The sequence below is a fragment of the Pleurodeles waltl genome, chromosome 2_2, assembly GCF_031143425.1.
Source record: "Pleurodeles waltl isolate 20211129_DDA chromosome 2_2, aPleWal1.hap1.20221129, whole genome shotgun sequence".
Classification (NCBI taxonomy): Eukaryota; Metazoa; Chordata; class Amphibia; order Caudata; family Salamandridae; genus Pleurodeles; species Pleurodeles waltl.
Window position 1 is genome coordinate 712,964,481 of NC_090439.1, and position 27,084 is coordinate 712,991,564.

Consider the following 27,084-nt stretch of genomic DNA (forward strand, 5'->3'; position numbering starts at 1 on the left):
TTGATTTTGGCATTTAAAAAAGAGGCTATTCAGTGGTGTTTTCAGCCAAGTGTATTCCGTATCAATTTAGCTAACTGGATTTACTTTTTAAAACCAAAAAAGACGATAAGTAGAAAATGTTACATTTTACAGGCATGTTTTCAGTGAATCTATGTTTACAATAAACGGAGTTCCTGCTATAGTAAATGTGTGCAGAGATTCTACTGTTAATGGAGAACAGATTGAATGCCTTGATAGCGAATTATGCAATTTAGCACCTTATTTCTTTGTAAGATAGTGCTTGGCTAATGAGAACATCAAGCCTGTCTGTTGTACAGCCCTCAGGCCAAAGTAATAGCAGTGAACAAGGCTACTTTACAGGACACGTGCTGGAATTAATGAAGAACATATTTTTCAGCACCTCTAGTGCAAATGTTGGTTCACCGGGGGAATACTTTTAAAGGCCCTCTAAGATGCTCCGAAGCCCCAGCAACAAATCAGCGCAGGGCTGTACTTTGATGTGGCAAAATATAGATTATATGGTTTTACCATGTCTTCTTGACTACTCCTAAAAGTGGAAGAACTCCCCATGCACTAGACATAGAATAATTTCAACTTTAAGATGTTCTAGTGGATTCATTTTTTCCATCGCTATGGATCACAAGCAGTCTCAATGAAGTTTGATGGTCGATAATAGAGACAGAAAGGAGCCATAGTGCCAATAATTGTTAGCTGAAGTGTAGAACCCTGCCTTGGTGCCTTAAAGATCCATATCTGAGAAGCACTGCAATTTTATGAGTGGTCTTTTGGAGAGGAGTTGGAGATGTGGAGACCACAACTTTTTAATCCGTTCCTAGGAAATCATGTGTTATCGGAAGAAAAGTCTTGAAAAACATTCTTGACCAACGGCTCAAACAGGCTTTAGCCCCACATACAGTTTGACATAATAGAATATAAAGTCTAGGCAGCTGACTGATCAATTTGCAAAGCATACAGCTGCTGGAAATTTATTTTTACAAGTTTCTCATTTAAGACACATTCCTGCGTTCTTGGACAGTTATGTTCAAGCCTTCTGTTTCTGCATTTCAGGCACTGCAGCTGTACAGGAAGAAAAATAAAATGCACTATACTCTGTTCCACTCCTAAGACCCCATCACAGAGGGCACAGGCGTGGAAGTTGACTTGAGAGTCCAAGAACGATGCTGTTGGTCATGAATTCAATGAAGAATCCAGTGAACATTTTCATAATGGTAAATTATAGATACGTGTTGCTTTTTTGTTTCCTGAATATTCTGGAAAAATTATTAGAACTGCAAGATCATCCACTAAATAATATATATCTAGGTTTGGGCAACTGTTACAAAACAGTTGCTGGCCTGCAAAAGTAAGCAATAAGAACATTTCTGGATGGAGCTATAGGGGCCTCATTTATTCATTTAAAATAAGTGTTCCTTTTGATAGCAATGTAGATAATACAGTGCAGGTTGTGGGATGACGAAGTCTCCATCCTTGTATGGATTAAACTGAATACAAAAAGAAAGGTGCACTCTCAAGCAACATAAAAAGGGCCCCTTCCTACTAACTCAGAAGATGAGAGCACAGAGAACTGTTATATATGTCACTTACCCATGTAGTGCTGCAGATTCACATGCTATGCATTATTCTGCCATCTAGTGTTGGGATCGGAGTGTTAAAAAGTTGTTTTTTCTTCGAAGAAGTCTTTTCGGAGTCACGGGATTGAGTGACTCCTCCTCTCGGTCATACTGCGCATGGGCATCGACTCCATTGTTAGATTGTTTTCCCGCAAAAGGGTGTAGGAAGAAGTGATAGAGTGTAATAATATAAATGTTGTATTGAGATAGTAAGTAAAAATAGATGTCCATGCAAATGTAAATGTAGGCTTCCGGGGAGGAGAGAGGGTGCATGTGAATCTGCAGCACTACATGCCAGGAACAGATATACATTGGGTAAGTGACATTTTAAGTTCGATGGCATGTGTAGCTGGCAGATACACATGCTATGCATAGACTACAAAGCAGTTACTCCCCCCAAAAAATGCGGTGGCTAGTCTGTTTGAGTTGTTAGAAATAATGTTCTTAAGACAGCATGACCAACATTGGCCTGTTGTTTTGAAAATACATCTTCACAGTAATGCTTTGTAGTGTTGTAGACCATGTGGCAGCTTTACACATGTCTGCCATTGGTATGCTTCATAAAAATGCCATAGATGCACCTTTTATCCTAGTGGAATGTGCTCTAGTTGTGATTAAAAGTTGTGTTTTTGCCTTAATGTAACATGTTTGTATACATTTAACAATATATCTTGCTAATCCTTGTTTAGAGATAGGATTCCCTTTGCGTGGTTGTTGAAAGGAAACAAAAAGCTATTTTGTTTTTCTGAATTCTTTTTTTCTATCCACACAGTACATTAGAGATCTTTTAAGGTCAAGAGTGTGAAGGGCTCTTTCTGCAACTGAATATGGCTGTGGGAAGAAGACTGGCAATTCCACTGTTTGGTTTATGTGAAAAGGTGATACAACTTTTGGCAGAAATTTGGGATTAGTTCTAAGTAAATCTTTATGCTTGTGTACTTGGGAAAAGGGTTCTTCAAGAGTGAATGCTTGTATTTTACTAACTCTTCGTAATGAAGTAATTAAAATGGCCACTAGGGAAGCAACTTTCCAGGTTAAGAATTGAATCTCACAGGAATGCATGGGTTCAAATGTGGGCCCATTAGTCTTGTGAGTACAATATTGAGATTCCAAGCAGGAACAGGTGGTGTTCTAAAAGGAATAATATGTTTTAGTCCTTCCACGAAGGCTCTTATAACTGGTACTCTAAAGAGAGAGGTATGTTGAATAGTTTGCAAGTATGTGGATATTGCAGTAAGATGGATTTTAATAGATGAGAAAGCTAAATTTGACTTCTATAAATAAAGTAGCTAGCATACAATATCTTGTATTGATGCTGTAAGTGGGTCAGTATTTTTAGATTGACAGTAATAAACAAATTGTTTCCATTTGTTAGCATAGCATTGCCTAGTTGTAAGCTTACATGCTTGTTTGAGAACTTCCATGTATTCTAATGGAAGTTGTAAGTATCCAAATTATATGACGTCAGGAGCCAAATCGCTAAGTTGAGAGCACTGGGATTTGGATGTTTGATTTGTCCTCTGTTTTGTGTTAATAAATCTGGTCTGTTTGGAAGTTTGTAGTGAGGTACTACTGACAGATGTAGGAGTGTTGTGTACCAATGTTGTCGTGCTCACATTGGGGCTATGAGTATCATGGTGAAAGAGGTCTGACGTAGTCTGTTGACCAGAAATGGAAGTAGTGGGCGAGGGGGAAAAGCGTAAGCAAATATCCCTGACCAGTTGATCCATAGACAGAGGGTGTGGGTGTCTGGATGCGAAGTTTTGGCATTTTGCGTTTTCGCTTGTTGCGAATAGGTCTATTTCTGGTGTTCCCCACTTTTGAAAGTCCTGTTAAAGTACCTGAAAGTGAAACTCCTATTCGTGTATCTGTTGGTGTGTTCTGCTTAGGAGATCCGGTAGCTGATTGTGTATTCCTGGAATATATTCTGCTAGTAGATAAATGTGATTGTGAATTGTCCATTTCCTTATTGTTTGGGCTAGAAGGGACAGTTAAGATGAATGTGTCCCGCCTTGTTTCTTTAGGTAATACATGGTCGTCATATTGTCTGTTTTTATCAAGACAGTCTTGTGCTTGAGAAGTGGTTGAAATGCTTTTAGGGCAAGGAACACAGCTAATAATTCTAAATGGTTTATGTGATAATTTAGCTGTTTTGAATCCCATTCCCCTTGAATGGTAAGGTTGTTGAGATGAGCTCTCCAACCTATCATTGATGCATCTGTTGTTATTGTGGTCTGAGGCACAGGGTCTTGAAATGACCGCCCCTTCACTAACTTGCTGAGATTCCACCATTGAAGGGACCTGTGCGTTTGGCGGTCTAACAACATTTGATTTTGCAATTGACCCTGTGCTTGAGACCATTGCTGTGAGAGGCACTGTTGTAGTGTCCTCCTGTTTAGTCTTGTATGCAGTACTATTGTTATGCAGGATGCCATCATTCCCAATAGTTTCATGATACATCTTACAGTGTATTGTTGATTTGGCTGCATTTGTGTTATGAGATTTTGGAAAGCTTGTATCCTTTGTGTATTTGGATAGGCCAAAGCTTTTTATGTATTGAGAATAGCACCTAGGTAAGGTTGTACCTGTGCTGGCTGAATATGGGACTTTTGGTAGTTGAGAGTGAATCCTAGTGTACGTAGGGTTTCTACTGTGTATTATGTGTCTTGTAGACATTGTATAAAATTGCTTGATTTTATTAGCCAATCATCTAGATAAGGGAAGACACATATGTGTTTTCTTAGGTAAGCTGCTACTACCGCTAGACATTTTGTAAATACCCTTAGAGCTGTTGTCATGCTGAAAAGCAGAACGTTGAATTGGTAATGTTTTCCTGCTATTACAAATCTGAGATATTTTCTGTGAGCTGGATGGATGGGTATATGGAAATACGCATCCTTGAGATCTAATGCAGTCATGTAATCTTGTTTTTGTAGTAGTGGAATGACATCCTGCAGAGTTACCATGTGAAAGTGTTCTGACAGGATATATAGATTTAGGGATCGGAGGTTTAGGATGGGTCTGAGAGTGACATCCTTTTTGGGAATGAAGAAGTATAGTAGTATACTCCTGTTCCTTGTTGAGAATGTGGGACCAATTCTATTGCCTGTTTTAGTAGTAGCGACTGTACTTCTTGTTCTAATAGAACATTGTGTTCTGGGGACAATTTGTGATAACCTGGAGGAATGTTTGGAGGGGTAGGAATGAATTCTAGGCAATAGCCATTGCGGATAATTGACAATACCCATTGGTCTGTGGTGATATTTTGCCATTGGGAGTGGAGTTGCTGCAGTCTGCCCCCCACAGGAGATGTGTGGGGTTGAGGGATGGTTAATTAGTCACTGTCTAGATGGAGTAGTGGCTTGTTTTGAGGCCTGGTATTTGCCTCTGGTTCCAAAGTGTTGGCCTCTAAAGAACCTATAAATGCCCCTCTCTGGTACTGCTGTTGTTGTTGCCCTTGTTTTGCCTGGGAGGTAGAAGCCTCTGTGGACTGTGGCTTGAATCCTCCTCTAAATTATTACCTACAATAGGAGCTTCTGCAGGGTGTTGTATATAAGGCTTCCATTGCTTTGACAGTGTCTGAGTCCTTCCTGGGTTTCTCTATGGCAGTGTCAACCTGAGGACCAAACAGGTGTTTTTTATTGAAAGGCATATTCAGCACTGTCTGCTGTATTTCTGGCTTGAAACCATAAGAACGTAGCCATGCGTGTCTGCGTATGGTGACAGCAGTATTTACGCTTCTAGCTGCTGTATCTGCAGCATCAAGAGCAGACCGTATTTGTTTGTTACTTATGGCTTGACCCTCCTCAACAATCTGTTGTGCTCTTTTTTGGTGTTCCTTTGGCAGGTGTTGTAGGAGTTCCTGCATCTCGTCCCAGTGGGCTCTATCATACCTTGCTAGCAAAGCTTGAGAGTTTGCTATTCGCCATTGGTTAGCAGCTTGAGTCGCTACCCTTTTGCCAGCAGCATTGAATTTCCTACTCTCTTTGTCAGGGGGCGGAGCATCCCCTGACGACTGGCTATTAGCCCTCTTTCTGGCGGCACTCACAACCACTGAGTCTGGAGGTACTTGGTGGTTAATGTAAGCAGGGTCTGTAGATCCAGGCTTATATTTTTTGTCAATGCGTGGTGTTGAAACCCTTGCCTTGACCGGCTCACTGAATATCTCATCTGCATGCTCAATCATGCCAGGTAGCATTGGGAGGCACTGATATCGTGAGTGCGTAGAGGAAAAAATGTTAAAAAGAAAATCCTCTTCCAAATGTTCACTGTGCATAAGCACCCCATGGTACACTGCTGCCCTAGAAATAACCTGCGTGTATGCAGTAGTGTCTTCTGGTGGAGAAGGTTTGGAAGGGTATAAGTCCGGTTCATTGGCAGGGATAGGATCCGGATCATAGAGATCCCAAGGATCAACCGTCTCACCATGAGAATATTGTGAATGAGTTGGTGAAGGCAAAGGTGGTGGGCAAGTGGCAAAAAAGAAAGTTGTGGTGAATGAAGGGGAGAAGTATAGCTAGGTAGTGGCTTCTCCTTTCGTTTAAAAATCTTTGCTGGTGGTGGAGCAGTAGCTAAATGTTCTTGAAGAGCCAACTTTTTCTTGGTCTGTAGAGGAGGTGCAGTAATTATTCTGTCTGTCTCTTTATGGATATGAATCCTTGATTGTCTCTCATCCATGATTTCAAGGATGGGTTGAATCTCTGGGTCCTCAGAAACATAATCAGATGGTCTATATGGCTGATCATCAAGTGATTTTGAGCTCTGCTTAAGATGGCTCAAAAGTCCTTGTTCTTCCGGATAAGAAGACTTTTTCAGCTCCGAAGATGATAGTTTTTTCGGGCCCGAAAATACAGCTGGTTCGACTCCTAAGAGTGAGGACGCCGACTCAATTCGGAAGTTGAGCTTTTGGTGGACTTGCTCGACTCCAGTATTGACGGAAGTGTGGCCTTTTTCGATGCCGAACTTGAAGGTCAGTCGACGAGAATCTTCTTTCGGGGTCATCCATGGCTCTCTGGCAGTGGTGCACACAAGGCCTTCGAGGACTTTTTATGAGTGGGCGTAGGGGCAGTCGTACTCGCGTGCTGACCAGCAGCGATGAGTCTATCTCCCTCCGAGTCTTCTTCGGAGTCTGTGTCTCTGATGGAAACTGCCATATGCTCCTGTTCGTCCTCCATGGTGTCCATATATTTTGTACTCTTCTACGCCATTTCCAATCTCCTGGCTCTCCGATCACGCAGGGGCTTTCTGGATCAAAACGATCGACAGGCCTCACAATCTTCTTCTATATGATCAGGGGAAAGACACAGATTGCATACAAGATGTTGGTCTGTGTATGGAAATTTTGCGTGCCATCGGGGACAAAATCAAAATGGAGTCCGATCCATCAGGCTTTGACGTGGTAGGCCTGAACAGGCCCAAGTCGCACGTAGCCAGAAGGGCGAAATTTAGTTTCCGACTGTACTATCGGTTCAAGTCTAGGTGGAAACGTGATCAAAACAATACCAATGGTCAGAGAAGCTATCTAAAGTTTCCGATTCAAAATCTTGGAGGAAACACGTCCGAGCCCGACAGAGGAAAGAAAACAATCTAACCACGGAGTCGATGCCCATGCGCAGTATGACCGAGAGGAGGAGTCACTCGTTCCCGTGACTCTGAAAAGACTTCTTCGAAGAATAACAACTTGTAACACTCCGAGCCCAACACTAGATGGCGGAATAATGCATAGCATGTGTATCTACAGCTACACATGCCATAGAACACACATATATACATACACACACACACACACATATATATAAAAACTGCCACATGAGCAACGCCGAGTGCAGTATATCATAATAATCCCTATCAAACTGGAACCAATTTATTTCTCATCCAATCACGTTCTAAAAACTATTGAGATACATTTTTTAAACAAATGTACAGTATTTGGGTCAATTTGAAACCAAGTGCACAAAAATGGAAACAGATCCCTTGGGTGTTTTTTGGTAAAGCAGAAAACAATAAAATAACAGTGTAATAGTAGGGGACCTTGTCTTTACTTTGTGACATTATTGCAACAGTGGAACTATGCTCCTCTCTCTTTGGCATCTTTCTTGACCTTCCAGCAAACATATAAACAAAATTCAGACCATAACAGATTAATATTAAGCAACAAAGAATAATGGTTATAAAAAACAAACAAAAAACAACTAGACTTGTAAAGATTGCTGCACTATAAGAAAGTCTTAATATTTCTATAGAGCACACACTTCAGTCAAATTGATAAGGTTAGAAGAATAAATTAAATTACATGGGTTTGAACTGGAATGTAAAATTGCTTATGGGATGTCAAGTGGTCTCCTGCAGTACAGCTCTTGTGGGAAGGTTTGGTCACAACGGACCGGTCAGACTTAGGAGCATCCTGTAAGTAGCCTTCTTGCTCCACTTTCCGCCGCATCGTCGAATTCCAATGGTTTTTGATCGAGTTATCTGTCCTACAATGAAGGAAGCAAATTAACACAAGTAAATAATCTAATAGGTTTAAAATGTTTTTGATTATGTACTTTAATAAATCATCACTACTATTTCTTATTGTACTTTAATGCTACAAGATTAACTACATTGTAAATGGACACAACTAAACCCATTCCATAACAAACTACGCATACCAATTGCTATAAATTCAGTCTAAGTGAAGCCTGTTTTTAAGCTAACGGGATGTCTCTATATGCAGATAATCAGCTTATGTACTTTTGACACCTTGGACAGTTTGAGCTGAAAGCTCTAAAGATGCTTAGAATCTCTGGTACATACTCTGGCTACAAAGTTATCGTGCCTAAAATCGATAGTTCATATGATTGGCACCACAAAGTTGCAACTGCAGGAAACAGCAACACCAGGGACTTCACATCCTTATTTCCACAGCCACAGCCCCTGGAAAATGCCCTTTTTGTGAACTGGTTATGAATTTTTCTGTGCACCTTTTACTCCTCTCCCTCCAACAACAAATTCCATTTATATCTATCAGACCGCTGAGACTCAAGCAGGTTAAAACAATGATGATTGCATCAGAAGGGCCAAACAGTGGTGCTACACAAACTTACTTCAGCTAGCGTAAAACCTCAAAAGAGGCTGCAGTGCAAACCCAATCTTATGGCCACGTGTCAGTACCTTATATCCCATCCAACTCTGTCATCCTTGATTTGGCAGAATGGCTCCTGAATCTATTCTATATGGAAATTTAAATATGTCACAAGATTGTATGGATCTTATTAACAAAGCAAAGACACCTACTATAACCGCCTCTTATGTTCTTAAATGGAAGTGTTTCTATGTGTGTTGCCAAGAAAAGAGCACTGCTCCCATATTCAATGCTTTCACACCTATTGCGGCTGGACAAGTGTGGACTTCAATTCTTGTAGATCAAGGTACACTTGGTGGCTATTACTGCTTAGAGAAAATAACTATCCCAGAAATAAATGTTTCATGATTACAGTCATTAAGTACTTTTTAGAAAGGTCAAAAAAAAAGTTTGTCTCTTATTTCGAGACCCTCACCTCTTTGGAAGATCTGTGTAATTCTAGTAATTATAAATCAAAATATTAAGCCTGTACATAAAAGCTTTTTTGCAGCGTCTTTCGTAGAAGACAGATTTTTTATCTACTATCACTTCTGTGTGTAGGGTAGATCAAACCTTTCTAACCAAGAAGATTACACAGTACATTTATCAAGTTAAAGAAACTATAAGAACTCGCCCTTCTTTTCTACTGAAAGAAGTACTAGAATTTCACTTAAATCTGTCTCTCCTTCATGGTATTTTCTTAAAAAAAACAATTGTCAATGGCAAAAGCCCCTTTATATACCTTAAAAACAGACCTAACATTTTACTTGGACAAAGGCCATAAGGCTTCTCAGTAATTTGTTAACTAGGGCAAAAAACAGGAATGGGTATGGAGATTTCAAAACAATCCATTTTCCGATGGATTGTCTCTTGCATAGCTTTATGCTACCGGCTAGCCAACTGGTCATCGCCAGGTAAACCTAAAGTTCATACAACAAGGGATAAGGAAGTTCTGACTGCTTGGCTAGGTAATGTCCTGGAATCAGAAATTTGCAAGGCTGCAACATGGAAGTTGTTTCACTCACACACAAGGCTCTATTGCTTTAGTCTCAAATTTCAGAAAGGGTTGATTCATCCATAGACTACCCTGAAAAATCAGTCTATGTGGGGTACAATCGGTTTCAAGTACAGTATCACTGTATTCTACTCTCGGTTATGTTTTCTGAATCTTCACGTCACAGAGTTCTGTGTTGACCTTGCTCTCCTAGTCTAAGGTTTATGACCATTAACAAAGATCCTATGATACAGAAGGAAATATTACTGATTTTTAACTCTAGTTCTAGGAATCTTCATTGAAGTCATACAAACTGTCTTCTCTCTGGCCCGAAGATACCAGAATGCCAGGAGCCCTCTACCTTAAAAGCAGTATCTGGTTTGTCCGCCCTGAGAGCTCGATAGAGATGTGCAATTAATTTCCAGCCCCCTGGCATAAAAGGATTGTGACCAATGTCTGTGTAGGTTCTGGGGCCTCCAGGAATGTGGGCCAAAGTTTTTGCACCATAGTTGATATTTTAGCGTATTGCAGAAACTGGGCCTCCGAGATACTCTGTATTTTCTGAACTGGTCCGCTGCGTATAAATCGGCTAGTGTCGGACCCCCCCCCCCCCCATCACGCCATTGAGTCACCGTCATATTGTGGGCTATCAGAGCAAAACGTCGTATAGTACCCAGCTCAAATGGTACCCTTCTAATCACCACCCACTGCCAAAGTTGGCATGTCATGCAGATCACATATGGCTTGTTCCCAGGTACTCCCTTCCGTCACATCAGGAGGGCTTCTAGGCTGTGGCACTATGTGTGATCGTAAGCAACAACTGCTCCCATGTTTCACCCCCACCAAGCCAGTGGAAGGCATGCTGCTGCTGGGCCACCAGACAATAAAGCTCAAGGTTGCGAACCTCCATCCCCCTTGTACCATTCCAGTTTTAATGTGGGTAGCCCCACTCTGCACCACCTCCCAGCCCATAGGAGCTCAACCAAGAGCCGGTCCAACTCACAGAACACCTGATGGTGGATCACATTCCTGGTGGCCTTTATTACATAAAGGCAGTGGGGCAACACCACCATTTTGATTAGTTCTAGGTTCCCCTTTAGGGAAAGTTGTATTGTCTGATAGACAGCCGAAGATTATCAATGCCCTGCCCATATTGAACTCATGAAATGTATGCGCCTGTGGGCAATGTGTAGTCCAAGGTAGAACACTTTTTCCATCTACCAAGGTAGTCCGGCAGCGCACTCACAGCCACCCACATCAATTGCCCTAGGGGGAACAGGGCAGACTTTGCTTGATTCACATGCAGACCCGACACCTCTCCTAACTCCATCATAGCGCTTAGTAGGAGTGGGACAAAGATATCCGGCTGCCAGGGGTACACGATTGCATAGTCCGCATATAATGAAACAATATTGACCATCTGGCCCCTGGAATTCCCCACCTATGCAGTACCTGCCAGAGAAGACGCGCCACAGGCTCTATTGCCAGGGCGAACAGCAATGGTAACAAAGGGCACCCCGATGCGTACCGCTCTGGACCATCAGATGGTGTAAGACCTATTGACCAGTTCTCAGTCAAGCCACCAGAATAGTGTACAGCAACTGTAGCCACCTCAGATATTTAGGCCCTAGTCCCATTTTATCCAGCACCATCCAAATGTAGTCCAAGCTGATCGAATCAAAGGTCTGCTCTAGGTCTAGGAAGGCCAAAGCACATTGTCCATTCTCTATAGATGGGTCATGTGGCACATGAGCCAGTCAGTGTCGGTTGCAGAGTGTTACGACGTGGTATAAACCCAGACTGATCAACATGTACTAACCTTGGTAGATAATTACGTTAATGTGCCACTAGGAGGCGACTAAGCATATTTAGATCCACATTGAGCATAGACCGCTGCCTATAAGGGGCCGGCTCCAAGGGGTTATTCCCTGACTTTCGGACCTCTACAATAGGAGGCTCTCCCATACAGTCCGGTAGCTTCCCCTCTCATATGTCTCAGTATAAACATTTAGGAGCTTGTCCACCAGAGTCCTGGGGAAAGCCTTATAGAACTCTACTGGGAACCCATCCTCCCCATTCCCCCCGATCCCCCTAGATCCCTATCGGTCTTAAGGGAGTCCATGGTCTGCAGGATCTCCCATTTGGTCGTCAATGGAGCATCAAGTTCAGCACGTTTCAGGTCCTAGAGTCATGCAAGTCACAGATCATTTATATAATTATCAGGATTTTTTCTCAGCACAGGGGCAGGGTATAAACTGCCAGCAGGGGCTCAGCGAAAACACTTTTTTGCTTGTTGTGTGAAAATGGTCCATCCAGCTTTATCTCTATTGGATTGACACAGGGCTCATTTTTTATTAGTCCCGCTAGCAGTCTACCTGCTCTGTCACCCTCCTGATGTAGTCTACATCCGTAGGCAAGTCAGAAATGCTTCTCTAATAGGTTCCACATGTCCTGCATCTGTTTTTTGGTGTTGCCCCACTCCTGCAGCATCCCAGGGTTCTAAGAGAGGGCGTCCTCCAGGTTTGCAAGCTTCTATTCATTTAATGTCAAGCCCCTCTCCAGTGTATGCCTTATTCCCACCGATGTCACCATACAAACACCCCTCAGCACCATCTTCATGGCATCCCACTCATTTGCCATACTGTGTAAACTGGAATAGTTGATCTTGAGGTAGTGTGTCGGGCCGCCTCCTCCTCTATCCTCCGGAACATCTGGTCAGTAAGGGCCTCTACTTTCATTCTTCATGGTGGGACCCATGGTCTCATTCTAGCCAAGAAATGAGTGATCAGCAGTGGAGAGTGATTGAACATATATCTAGCTAAGTAAGATGAGTCCATAACCCTCTGGGCAGTCTCCAATGGTAATAAAAAATAATCCAAGTTACTGTCTGCGTGCCAGTCGCCGGGGTGTAATAGGAATATGCTTTGGTCAGTAGTTGATGCACTCGCCACATATCCACATTTGGTGGGACTGCCCAAATATCCGAGCGTATTAGACAGAAATCCTAATTCAGATTAAGGAAATTCTGGGCTATTCAGTGCCGGCTATACCTGAGCTGGTACTTTTGGGAATCCGTTCGCCAGCATTCAAACACTAAACAATAGGTGACCATTATGTTATGTGGCTCTGCTTGGGAGCAGCTAAAATGGCACTAGCAGAGGCATGTAAAAATCCCACATTTCCTTTTATGCCTCAATGGCACACACGTATATGGCAAGCTCTAACGATGAAGCATATGACAGATATTATGGACACCAGAAAAGGCTTTGAATACATTTGGGGCCTGCTTGTCCATTCCCTCTCGCAGGGCCTGCCGCTCTTCTCCTGCCCCACCCTCATTCAAGCTCTACATATATTCTACAAATGACAGAATGACAGAGTTGTTCGGAATCCTGCGTTATGGTATAGTTGAGGTGTTCCCCCGCCACCATATACAATAGACCGCTCCATTTCTCCATGCACCACTACTTCACTTGAAGATCATCCTATAGGGTTTGAAAGTTATCTTTGTATGTTTTTTTTTTTTTTTTGTCAGACAAATTTGAGGCACCCAGAATATAGAAGAACATACAAGAAGTTGAATAAGCACCACAAGATGTCCAAAGAAATGTTACCCACCGGTAACAGACTTTGTACCACTTAAGCAATATGCAAAAATATATATGATTTTAAATTTGTACGAAACTGTATGGACTAATAGTTACTCGTATTGCTTGATTATTTAATTGTATGGTGAAGTAACACTTGAAATTGTACTTTAAATATTCCAAAAATGCTAATAAAAACAACGTGACAAAAAGTGTTTTTTTACAGTTTACTATATTGCAGTGGATTGATCTGTGGGACAGCAATTGCTTGTCCAAACTCTCGCTGAGTCAGCTTGTGCTGGGTCAGCATACATAGTTCAGTAGTATTCAACAAGGGCAGCACTTAATGCTCTCCTGTGTATTGACCACCTCTCCTTCTGGGAATCTAGTAAAACCTATCCGGGTTCCTGCAGAATCACCTTTCAGCAACCACCCTGGCATTCTACCAGCTCTCTTCCCATCACCTCGTTGTCAGGCCATATATTTCCTGTAACTGAGTTTCCCCATTCTATCACTTATTTTGTGTCTTGTCTAAGGTCTCAAAGCCACCCCACCTGATCAGCCTCCGTAGGTGTTCTATTGCCAGTCCACCGCAAGTCCAGTTAAATTTCAAGGATGTCCCTTGTTAGAGACAGCTTGACACAACAGGTAGTTTTGGTACAGTGCCAAAAGACAACCCCTTTGAAAGCCTCCCACACCGCTGACTTGATCAGGGTTAAGCCCTCATTTCCAGTAAAGTAAAGATATGAAGGCTACTACGAAGTCTTGAAATGGTGCATCACATAATGCCTCGTTTGTAGCCTTCAGATCGATATCCGGGACTGCCTTCCTACCCACTTCATTACCATTTTCAGTAGGCAATGATCAGAGACTGTGAAGGCTAAATGCTCTGTATAAATTATCGAACTCTGCAAAACTGCAATCAACCTTGTGTGAAGGTAAAGTGCCAAGCAACAGAATGAGTGCATCTTAGGGTGGGGTGCATTAATCTCCATACATCACGTACCTGTCAGTTTTGGAAATGTGTCATCCTACAGCATGTAGCTTCAGACATAAGATGAGTGGATCTATCCATCTCTATAACAGTAACGCAGTTAAAGTAGCCTGTGTATATGTAAGGTACTTGCGCGTCTAGGATGAGAGCCAGTGTAAGCTTGTTCTGATAGGCTGAATGGTTAGTATTTTGTCAATATACCGCTATTCGAGTCAATAGTTCTAACTTCTCTTCATCACCACATTTCTAACTTCCTGGTCCAACTTACTACTGTTCGAAACACAAACTGGACTCCCTTTGAAATCTATAGCAGATTGCCTTTTGGAAATGCGGAGTATGACACACCAACAATCTGTTACCTCCGTCTCTTGCACAACTTCCAAAGTTTGACCTGTACTTCTTGTAAGCAGGCAATGTGTGTATCTGCGCCTGAGATCATTCCATATTTTTTGTCATTTTATGGGTGTAGCAACCCCGAATGTTCCATGTCAAAATATTGCATTTAAGAGTTGTGCTTATGTTATTCAATACCCTTATCCTAAATATACTGTTCCACCATCATGCTACACTGCATCCTTGGCTCAACATTAAAAATCTCAATCTCTTACTCCCAGTTGTGAGTCTGGTGGATGTTCCCCTGTTTCCATAAGAAACCATAATCATACAATTAACAACTAAAAGGTAACATTCCCAAATCCCTCTACCCTGGGAGAGCATACAATATAGGCTTTCCCATCACGATACTTTGCCAACATGGATTACCACCAATTTCCTGGATATCCAGGAAATTGGGAGTGTGTTACACCAACTGTAGTGTTCTGGTGTAAAAGGGCCTTATAGGTCCAACCAGAGCCTCTATCAGACCTTCATGGTGTTACTTCTTGCCTGATGACAATACCTTTGTCCATTACTGTAGGAGCACCGCACAACAACCTGTGCCTGTCGAGCAATATCATCTGTCATCCTGGGCATCAGAATTGCCCCCCCCATCTCGATTACCCCCACCCCCTTTCCAAATTATAAGACCCTCTGGTCCCAGTCTCAGAGTCTGACACATGATGAGAAGCTAATAACTTAAGAGGATTTTTGCTTTGCTGCAGAAAGTCTGCCACCACTTTTGCTCTCTCTGTAACACGGCTCTGGATCCTTCGACCTCGTGTCAATCTTGACCGGCGATGACGTACCCAGCCTCTTTAGGATTTTTTAAACTCCGACAGGATCACGGAGCCTTTTGACTGGAGCCAGGGCCAGGCCTCCTCTGACGATTGGAAGGAATGTGTCACGTCTCACTCCACCACTCTTAGTTCTGCTTGCAATTAAAAACACTTCAAGGTATGTATTTGGGCTTGCATATTTTTCAGCATGAAGCGCATCATTGTTATCGCAGATTCATTGTCATCAACTCTCTGCCAGTTTTTATGGTCAGTTGTGAGCAAGTGCACACTGACTGTATCGATCTTTGCTTCCAACATACTTTTTGCATCAAGGCTCGTCTAATATTTTACCACATTGCCGTGTGTGTTTCTCCAATGCGAATTCCAGCTAGCTCAAGGGGCTGCCGCTAGTTAATTGTTGTGTTGTCAGAATTTCCAGTATGTCCTTGGAGGGAGGGGGATGCCTGATTACATTAGGCTTAACCAGCGACCAGCATAGATTGTGTTTCAAGGCACAATCGCAGAGGTAAGGCAGCTGCCCCAGGGCAATCTAAAAAAAAAATATTTGCACTCAACAATTGCAGCCTATACACAGGCTAAGACCACCACATTTTATTTTTGTTTAAAAAAAATGACTTCCATATAAGTCACCAAAGAGTAAAAGGTGAATAAAGAAAACCTTTCACAAGCTTTCTTTAAAAGGAAAAGAAATGAAGGACAGAATTACCAAATAAGCTGCAAGTAATACATTAATGTAATGCAACTGGCAGTGTGCCATTACGAACCACACAGTACCCTCATTATCCCATCATGTCCCAGAAGTGACAGTTTGGTCAGGTCATTTTTACGGGACAGTATAGGAATCTGGGTAAAATCTATTGAGGACTGTGTTATTTCGTACAATGGAGAAGGGAGGGTTGCTTATGACTTTGATGAGGATACCCCTTGAGGAGAACTAGGGTTGCAGTTTAAGTAACCTGTTCTTCTCTTTCAGGGGATCCTAATCAATAGTCATAAGCCCTGAATAGAATAGCAAGCTCATCCATCAGAGAGCTAACAAGAAATAGCGGCAAACCCAATAATTGCCCAAAATGATTCCTCAACAATGCCTGCCCAACTTGAGTATCTTCCCTCGAGTCTGAATCTAGACAATGTCTAGTGAAAGTATGGACAGACCTCCAGCCTAAGAAGGGCTATAGTGTTTTAGGTGCCTTAACTGGAGTTGAATGAGCTTTTGTCTTCGTCAATTAATATGCAATAAAGATGCAAGAAACTATCCATCTTGATATTTATTGCTTTGTAGAAAGCAACCAGATGTTACTGGTCTATAACTTATGAAAAGTCTACCTGATTTTCTTACGTCTTTAGTTTTGTCCTAATAGAATTTCAACACCATTGGTACATCAAGGGCGTGGAGAGTTTTGTCTGCCCGAGTTAAAGGATTTTGGGGAAAAAAGTGGGCAAAGAAATCATTTGATTAATGTGGGTATCAGAGACAAATTTGGAAAGAAAACTAGGATGAGCTATTATAACTGTTTTCGGGAAAAACTGTGTATGGCTCGTTTGCACATCGCTCGGATTTCACTTACTCTGCACACTAAAGTAACTGTGACTAAGAAAGCTGTTTTCAATGTAAGGTGTTGTAGGGACGCTTTGTGAATACATTTGGAAGGAGGCCACATTAACAGAGGTAAAACAATGTTAAGCTTCCATGGGGAGAGGGATTTCTAACAGGAGGGAAAACTTTCAAAATACCCTTTAAGAAGTCCTTAACCACAGGAATATTAAAAGATGAAGTATGCGAGGGGGATTTTCTGTAAGCGGTTATAGCCGTGAGGTGTACCTTAATAGAGGAGTACTGTAAATTAGACTTAGCTAGATAAAGCAGGTAAGTAAACAACACTTGAACATGACAATTAAATGGCTCCGAACTGTTTTGAATATACCAAATACAAAATCTCTTCCACTTCGAAGTATAGTATTTTCTTATGGAAGGGCGATTGGACTCTCAAAATGTCCATACAGGCTTGTGGCAACTTTAGATGAGCATATTGCAAGAATTAATGAGCTAAGTGGTCAACCACAGAGATGGAAGACTGGGATGGGGAATCTGACCTTCCAACTTGTAAAGGAGATCTTGCCCGCACAGCAAATTCTTCTGTGAGCGCTCGGAAAGGTGTGAAACACCACTGACTAGGCCATTCTGGCGCTACACAGCTTGATCAAAACTGCCGGAATAAGCGGGATCAGTGGAAAAGCGTAAAGAAATGTCCTTGACTAGTTGCTCAAAAGGGCATTGCCCTTCGACTACAGTTGGCAAAATCTGGAGCCGTAGTATTGGGATTTTTTGTTTTCAACATCTGCAAAAAGGTCTTTTTGAGGATAGCCCCATTCTTGAAAAATGTCCTACAGTACTGTGTCGTTTAGAAAATAGAAATCCAGGCATGGTTGTCTTGAATAATGATGAGGTGTATTGCTGTAATTGTTTGGTTCCTTTCTATGAGTCATTGCCATGGTCTGTGATTCGAGAGACAGAGGCCTGGAATGTGTCCCTCCGTGTTGGTTCAGGTAATGCATCATTGTAGTATTATCTGTCTGAACTAACAGGGAATTTGAATTTATTGAAGAGAGGAAGGAATGTTATTTGGACCGCTCCGAGTTCCAGGAGGCTGACCTGGTGAGACACTTTTTTGCACAACCATATTCCTTGAGTCTGTAAATGGCACAGGTGAGCACCCCATCTTTGGAGGGATGTACCTGTGATAAGAGTTAGGCTTGGATGACCCTGGTGCAAGGGGACTTACACTTTTAGATTTTTTGACTTGGTCCACCATGGGAGAGAACGGATGCCAACTGTAACAGTTAGTTTCTGCTCCCAGCTGTTTGAGGACTGTTTCACTGATCCTCCAGACACTGCTGCAATGGTCTCATGTGAAGTCTGACATGGTAACTATGAATATGTAAGATGCTAATGATCCCAGTAGGGACGATATATGTCAGGATGAAGTATGATGAGTTCGCAACTGAGTGAGACATTTCAGGCAGGTAAATGACATTCTCTCCTCAGAATGATACCCTTTTGCGAGCTGTAAGAACAATCCAAACATACCTGGAAATGCTTAAGAGCTGTTTCTGAGGATAGAATCTTTATTAATCTTTTGTCTAGGTGTAGACTAATATTTAGCTTTCTTAGATGTGCCCTTTAGACATCCATGCATTTCGAAAACATCCTGGGTGCCAACTTGAGCTCAAATGGAAGAGCTGTGAATTGAAGGTGTTTGGACCCTACTACAAATAGTAATTTTAAAAAAAAGTTTCTATACAATTGGTATGTGGAATTAAGCATCTTTTAGGTCTATAGCACACATTCAGTTTCCTTGTTGTAGCAGGGGATATATTTGGTATAATAGTCAGCATCCTGAATTTCCCTTTTCTGATAATTTTTTAGGGGTCTTAACTGTAGTATGGGTTTGAATTCTTGCTTGGGTCCTTTCTTCTGAGCCAGAAAGTACACTCAGAATTCTCTTAGTGTGTAACCTCCTTCTTCAGCATCAATGTGTTGATCTCCTTGTGAAACAGATCTATCGGACAGTCCAATGGGTTGGTTGGTGGTATTGGAGGAGGAGATCTGAGACATAGAGATTATCATTCTGCACAATATTCAAGACCCATTTGTTTTTGGTTATTTGGCACCATTCTTGGACATATTTGTTACACCTTCTCCTATAGGGGTAGGCGACAGATAAGGAGGAATCATTGTTTTGCTGGACATTTTCCTGTGGGAGCAGTTTGTGGCCGTTGGAGACCTCCTTTCCCTCTAGAAGATTACCTGTGGTGGTAAGGTTGCTTTGGTTGCTGCTCCTGTTGGTGCAAACAATTGAGGGGTTTGAACCCTATGACGGGTATAATGTCTGTTCATTTTCCGATTTCATTTGTTACATTTCGTCAGCCACATGTGAAGCGAATAATATTTGTTGGTAAATTAGCAAACCTCTGCTGCGCTTCCCATTTTAGGAAGGTCACTCTCAACCAAGAGTTATGTCTTGAGGAAATGCCATGGCAGTACGCATGCACTGCCAAGTCGGGTGAATCTGCTCCTACCGCAAGTCTTATTTATCTTCCTTGGGCAGTTCGTCAGTGTATTTTTGTAAAGAGTCCCACAGGGAATCGTCATATCTTCTCAAGAGAGCTGTGACACTTGCCGCCTTCATAATTGTTGCAGACGTTCCACACATTTTTATGCCCAATTTGTCTGATGGGGCACTAGAAGTAGGAGCAACTTTATGAGAATTTTTAGCTGCAGCTACAATGACTGAATCCAGTGTAGGATCTTGCCTTAATATAGAGGGTTGTGATTCAGTGGTTTGTACTTCTAAAGAAGTGTGGAAGGAACAGACCTAATCGATCCAGTTGTCAAGTATAACTGTATTGCTGACTCTAAAATACATGGGACCATAGGCAACGAGGTCTAGAAGAGGCTCTTTGGTGTGAAGTCTCAAAGATGACTGAAGTCTCAGTTGTCATGGTGGGCACTGTGATATTCAACTTCATAGCCCCTCTCACTAGTAAATCATTAAAGGTAGAGAGGTCATCCACTAGCGATACTCCTGCTGGAGGGTTGTCCGTTAGGGTGGTGACTAATCCGATATAGAAGATTGTGGGGTACTTAAAGGCGAATATCTCATATGATGAGACTGAGACCTTGCGGATCTTCTACTTGATCTCATTTAATAAGAAAAGGCAGATCTAGCAGTAGATGGTCTTCGAGATCTAGTTCTAGAGCGAGTTTGATGCTTTCTATTCTATGATCTGTCTTCTTGGAGGGGATATCTATCTGACTGGAGGCGAAGCAGAAGTGTCTTCTCCTAAGAGTCTTGGAGATGAGTCTGGCCCAGGAGATAGCAAGATAGAATGGACCATCTCTGCGGGCAAGTAGGTTTGAGAGTAATCCAAACCAGGAGTACCACTTCTTCGTGTAAACTCTGCAACCATCTTGGTGGCAAGTAGATTGATGGAGATCTAGACTTTGATGTCACAGATGTTGGTCTTGTCTACGACTGATTCAACAGAGAAGTCTTTGACGTCGATGAAGGAAGCCTCAACATTAATGGGAGTTGCTTTGTGAGTGACAAGGGTGTCTTTGAAGTTGAATGCTTCGACATTGACCTTGGTGATGTCATCGAGGAGGACTCTACACTGATGGTAGTGGTCTTTATGTCGACAGAGGGATTCTCGATATTGATACCTGCTTTGACATCGAACAACTGTATGATGCTGAATGGGGCCTTGAGGTAGACTTTGATGGAGTACCTGTCTATGGCGAACAGGGAGGCATGTTCCTTGACGTTATGGTCCTCGATGTCGATTCTGACAGATATATCTCCCCTTGATGCCTTCTCTCCTTGGTTCTACCTATAGGGGAGTCCTTGGAGCTGGAGGAAAGCGCTCTGGTGGCAGACTTACCTTCAACATGGCTTCTTGAGGAACCAATGGTGTTCTTTGTTGTTTTTCTGTCTGTTTCTTCTGCAGTCTGATTTTTTTTTCTATCTCTTAATGATTCTTCAGGAGAGTGTTTTATAGTGCCTGCATGAATCAGGATGGCGATCTTTTGGGAAGCAGTGGATAGAGACTGTGTGGATCTTCTTTCCACAGATTGGGCACTTCACAAAACGTGACAGTATTCTAACCCAAAAATAACCACATCTGGTGAGAAAAGAAGTGTTAAATTACTCTAATACTAAAAGGGCTTCAAGTAAAAACCTGAAAACAAGTTTTTATAAACTTATTTCTGCATATGTATCAAAGAAGGCAGAACTCAGTGCCCCCAGGGTCCTGTTTCCAGGAGCCAGAAAAATGAACTGACCTGTCATCTGTGGGACATGATGGGATAAGGAGGGTTCTGTGAGGTTCTTAAAATCACAGTGCCAGTTGCTTCAGTTGAATGTACTACTTGCAGCCTATTAGCTAATTCTGTCCTTCATTTCTTTTCCTTTCAAAGAAAGCTTGTATTCACCTTTACTATACAGTGACTTGTATGAAAGTAAATGGTGACCTTTTTTAAATGAAAATAGAATTTAGACTTCTTAGCCTATTTATGGGCTGCAAATGTTGTGAATGTAACTAACTGATGTATGTATACATACATGTATTTATTAAGAGCTCCGGGGACCCCACACATGGGTAAGACTATTCGGCGCGTATGAATATTGACGAGGATCCCATGGAAAATAACTTTAATTATCACACACTGATTAATTTACAAGACCAACATTGGCTAACTCTTGCATCAGCAGATATTGTTCCTCCTCATATTGCCCAGAAGAAGATAGTTACTTACCTGTAACTTAAGGTTTGGTATCTTTCATATATTCACAATGTTGAATCATTTCCCTCAATCGGGCTTGAAATTCCCAGTAATCTTAAATAGCAGTAAACGGTGTTAATAACAGTGTTTGTTTAGTAGCAGATCCACCTCATTTGCAACCTGAGCTTCAGCCAATGAAATGGACGTGCCAGCTCTCCTATTCCCGCTAGAGGCCACCATAGCTCAGATTTCATAGCACAAGTTTGAGAAGAGTATGGTATATTATAAATGAGTAGTCTCTAAATGGGGAGTAGGGAAGGTTGCATGTGAATATATGAATGATACCAACGCAGGAGACCTGGAATAACAAGTAAATTCAGCACTGGATGTTTCATATATTCTCATGCTTCAATCAGAGTAGTAAGCAGTAGATAGCGAAATAAAGCAGGAAGCAGGCTCACCTTTGCTGAAACAGGTTAGAGGACTGCATGTCCCACTTATGAGGCAGCTTCTGAGTTCACATAGAGGCAGTAGTAGGGATTGACCCTTTCAGCGTTATAGTAGTTGGTCTAATGAACAGATGTCCTTTGTCTTTTCTGTAAAGAAGCTAATGCATCTGCATAATCTAAAGAATGCAATGATCTTCCTGCTGACTTTAGAGGATTCAGTAAGAGTCAGTGTAGTATGACAGATTCATTCAACTGGAAGTCATTAGGGATTTTAGATATGATTTTATGGTTGACTTGCAAAATGACGTAGTCCCTTCTGAATCATAGAAAGAGTTCTTTGACAATGAATTCTTCCATTTCCCCTACCCTCCTTGCTGACGTAAGCACTAGAAAAAGCATGGCCTTCGAAGAGATGAACATTAGCTGTGCCTTGTGGTTCGGTTCGAGGAGAGCCAGCATCAGCTGAGCAAGGACAGTGTTAATATTTCACAACATAGAGTGGCTTCGTACAAGTGACAATGCTCCAAATAGTTTCTTTATAAAACTTGTTTTATTATTCTTTGAGAGAACAGAGTGGATGAGGTGTCTTCTATTCACCTAAATCTTGCTGCTATATCAACTCGAATTAATGAGTATTTTCAGACAATTCTTGGCTAGGTCAGACAAGTATGGGAGTATGTCTCTGTGGTGGCTGGACCTCATACCTTAACAGGAGAGATACCGTTGGAAAGAGCAGAACTTCCCCTTGCTAAAGGTACCTCTGCTCAGTGGATCCCTGCTTGGGGAATAGCCGAAGGGATGGGTTGGGGGGGGGGGGGGAGAGGGGGGAGGGGGAGAGGGGGTGGCAGAAAGCCCAATAGGAACCAGGGACTACTTTTTTTTCTAGTGTAGAGGTGGGGCTGCACTGAATGGGAATGCAAATGGCCTCTGCCACCCCCATAAAAAAAAAATGGGCACAGTCTTTCTGTCCTGCAAACCTCAAATGATGACTAAGAACACACATTTCCCTCTCATGCCTGTGAGGAAAGCTTCTGAAATCTGTGGGGAGCCACACATTTCCTACCCCACAGCATTCCTGAGTCCCCTGATAAAACTAGTACTTCACTTGTGTGGGTGGCCAAGAGACCTTGACACAAAAGGCCCTTAAGTGGTACATGGAAGGATCAACAATAGGGTTAGCTGTGGGATTTGGGGCCATGTTCGGCTGCCACCCATGGAAACCTACCAACCACAGACATTTTTGTAAAGTACACAACCAGGTTATTCCAGGGTGGTGTGCTTTGTGTGAATCCCAGGATGTTTCCTTACCCACAATGCCCTGCAAACCTCAAACTTTGACAGAAGTCACACATTTTCCCTACATTTCTGTGATGGAAATTTTCCGGAATCTGCAGGAATCCACAAAATTCCTACCACCCAGCAATGCCCCACATTTGCCGATAAACATTCTGCCCCACTTGTGTGGCTGGGCCTAGTACCACCAACTAGAATGGATCCAACTGAGGTCCTTGGTTTGATCCGTTCCTGTTACAGCACCGCAATAACCTGCACATGGGCACCTGAATGAGTAAAGGGGTACACCTGGAGGGCACAACTGATCAAAATGAGCCCTTCAAACTGCACAGACTAAGAGCAGAGCATTGAACTAGTAGGAGCCTTCACACGTGTAATATGTCCAGCTAAGAGAACCAGAGGCACAAATTTTGACCTATGTCAATATTGCATCACAACCGATATCAAGACACCACAAAACGAGATTACTCTATGCTTGCTATCACTCTAACCACCCACATAAATACTATGGTTTAACAAAGGTAAAATGGCGATCTAACGGCTGCCCCCTATCGTGGATCCATCAGAAAAGATCATTGAAGAGTATAACAACATGTAGACTCGCTTAGCCTCTCATGCGGCCCCCCTCTCTCTCTATGCAAGTCAGTGTTCTCTGATTTTTAATAACTTCTTCACACTAACAACTGTCAGCAAGAGCCAACTTGTTGCTTTCACAGCCAATGTGCTGAAACACTTCAAGATAAAAAAAATATGCTAATCAGCCTCAAGAATAGCCACCACTGGAGTGCAGTTCACACATGCCCTGCACAAATCGGGTGAAGTTTGAATAGTTACACATCAGGATAAGATGGAGGTAGTCATTGTGACCACCTGTAAATAATCATCATGTACTGACCTCCTTTGTGTTTCACTTCAGGTTACATGCAACCACACCTGTAACAAAAAGGATCTGTTATGCAAGAATAACAAAGACCCGTAAGTTACTGGACTTACCCAAGCACAGCGCCAATTAATAATAACCAACAGGGATCTGGTCCACTAGGTACTGATGAAGGCTACCGATCCATAGGGTCCACATAACTAAAACATGTTGACTACTGATGATAAGGATTGGTAATACGTCTGAATAACATCACCATGTTTAACCTTACTCCATACCATTTTACACATTAAAAACGCTTTTTTCAGGTATAGGAGGTAAGAAAATAAGTTACTTACGTGTAACTGTAGTTCTCCAGTATTGGAATCTTTCATAGATTCACATGCTTGAATCATTCCCCGTTGTCGAGATGGGAGTACCCGGTATAATTTACACAAGTAATGTCAAGACATATTAACAAAGAAAAAGGCCCTAAGCCTCTTCAATTTAACAGTCTATCAGAGTCATTTTGTGAAAAGGACCAAACGTGAGCATCCACCAATCAGGCGACAGCACCCTCTAGAATCCTCCTGAGAGAAGCTCCAGCACCTCAGATTTTCCAAGCACAAGTGCGTACAATATAGGAAAAAGAGAGAGAGAAAGAGGTGAAGTGAGCTTCTCCAGGGAGGCGGGTGGGTCGCATGTGAATCTATGAAAGATTCCAATACTAGAGAACTACAGTTACAGGTAAGTAACTTATTTTCTTACTCCAGTACTGGAACTTTCATAGATTCACATGCTTGAATCAGAACAGAGAGCAGTAGCTATGCACATTGTAATATAATAACATATTTGATCGAAAACACCTTGATACGTGAAACCTCATTATATTCCTGTATATAAATATATGCAACTATAAAGGTATAAACCTATATATATAACTATATCTATCTATATATATATATATAGATATAACTATATCTATATATATATATCTATACTCATCAACACATATAAACCTATATATATATATATATATATTTTTTTTTTTTTTTTTTTTTTTTTTTTTACAAATATATATACATACACATAAAGGAATGCAGAGTGACAGAGCAAAAATTATCCCAAAACATGTATGTAATATGAATACTATAATTAAAAACGACCACTTATCTGTCTGTTAGAATGTACTCTTACTCTTGTATACTTTCTTTTTTTTTTTTTATAAGCGAATATAAAGGATATAAACAATGTGCATACCTGTTGTAGGATGGAGGGATGTAGAAGAGATGGCTCACCTTCACCTGAAGAGATTCCTGAGAACCGCTTGACCCACTGCTACCTCTCCCTGAGATTCCAAGCAGTAGTGTTTCGTGAATGTATGACAGCTCTTCCAAGTTGCTGCTCTACAAATGTCTTGTAGTGAAACTCCGGCGAACAGTGCCGCTGACGATGAGACTGCTCTCGTGGAATGAGCATGTACAGGTGAGTGCAGAGGTTTGCCCGCTGCTTGATGGCAGAAGCGAAAGGCTGAGGCGATCCATCTGGAAATACTCTGCTTGGAGAGTGGATGACCTTTCCTAGGAGCACTGTATGCTACGAATAGCTGATTAGAGCGTCAAAAAGATTTAGTCCTGACCAAATAAAATTGAACACATCTTTTAACGTCTAAGGAGTGTAATGCCCTCTCACCCGGAGTAGATGGATGAGGAAAAAAAGATTTCAAGACTAAAGGTTTGTTGATATGAAAGTCTGAAGAAACCTTTGGAATAAAATGCGGGTTAGTGCGCATTAGCAGTCTGTTGTGTTTAAGCCTTAGGAATGGCTCTTGGATGGAAAGAGCTTGCACCTCGCTGACTCGCCTAGCTGATGTGAGAGCTACCAATAAGGCAACCTTCCATGACAGGAACTTGAGAGAAGCACAATGGATCGCCTCAAACGGATGCTTCATCAGTTGTGCTAAGACAATATTCAGGTTCCACGAAGGAGGTGGTGGTCTGAAAGGAGGGAAAACTCTGAAAAGCCCCTTCAAGAACCTCTTAATCAGACGAGAGGAGTAGAGTGAGGGTGTAGCATCTGAACGTCTGTATGCAGCTATAGCCGCTAGGTGAACTTTAATGGACGAATGTACCAGGCCAGCTTGAGCTAGCTGTAACAGGTACGGTAATATTTCCTCTGGTAGTGAGACTAATGGGTCAATCTGTCGTTGATGACACCAGGCACAGAATCTTCTCCATTTACAATAATACGTTTTATTGGTGCTATCCGCTCTGGCTTTTGACAAAATATCCCTACAGTCCTGTGGGATATTCAAATGCGCAAACTCTCTGTGGTGAGGAGCCAGGCTGATAAACGCATTGACTTCGGATTGGGGTGCCAAACCTGGCCCTTGTTCATTGTTAGCAATTGGGGTAACGGCTCCAGCGGAATGTGAGGCTTGATTGATAGAAGGAGAAGTTCTGTGAACCAATGTGGTTCACTACTGTCTGGTCTATCTCCCACTCGTGGCAGTTCGACTTCTGCCTGCTGAGTGCATCTGCTGACTTGTTGTTTATTCCCGGCAAGTGTATTGCTGATAGTGTGATGCCTTGCTGCGAGGCCCAGTTCCAGATTGTTTGGGCTTCTCTGGAGAGAGTGAGAGATCTTGTGCCTCCTTGTTTGTTGAGGTAATGCATCGTAGTGGTGTTGTCCGTCCTTATTACCACTTGCGATCCTGA

General features: G+C 42.1%; 1 protein-coding gene and 1 long non-coding RNA gene across 5 annotated transcripts in view; one reads left to right on the forward strand and one right to left on the reverse strand.

Annotated features, from left to right (window-relative positions):
• LOC138282563 (uncharacterized) overlaps window positions 1-27,084 on the forward strand; it is an 822,484-nt gene that overhangs the window by 577,472 nt on the left and 217,928 nt on the right. The gene's annotated exons all lie outside the window — the stretch shown is intronic.
• Window positions 1-27,084, reverse strand: part of MYBL1 (MYB proto-oncogene like 1) — an 802,126-nt gene that overhangs the window by 547,672 nt on the left and 227,370 nt on the right. For all 4 annotated transcript variants that reach the window (XM_069220277.1, XM_069220274.1, XM_069220273.1 and 1 more), the window contains exon 6: window positions 7,924-8,107. In XM_069220277.1, the coding sequence (XP_069076378.1) occupies window positions 7,924-8,107 (184 nt within the window). The remainder of the gene's footprint in view (window positions 1-7,923; window positions 8,108-27,084) is intronic.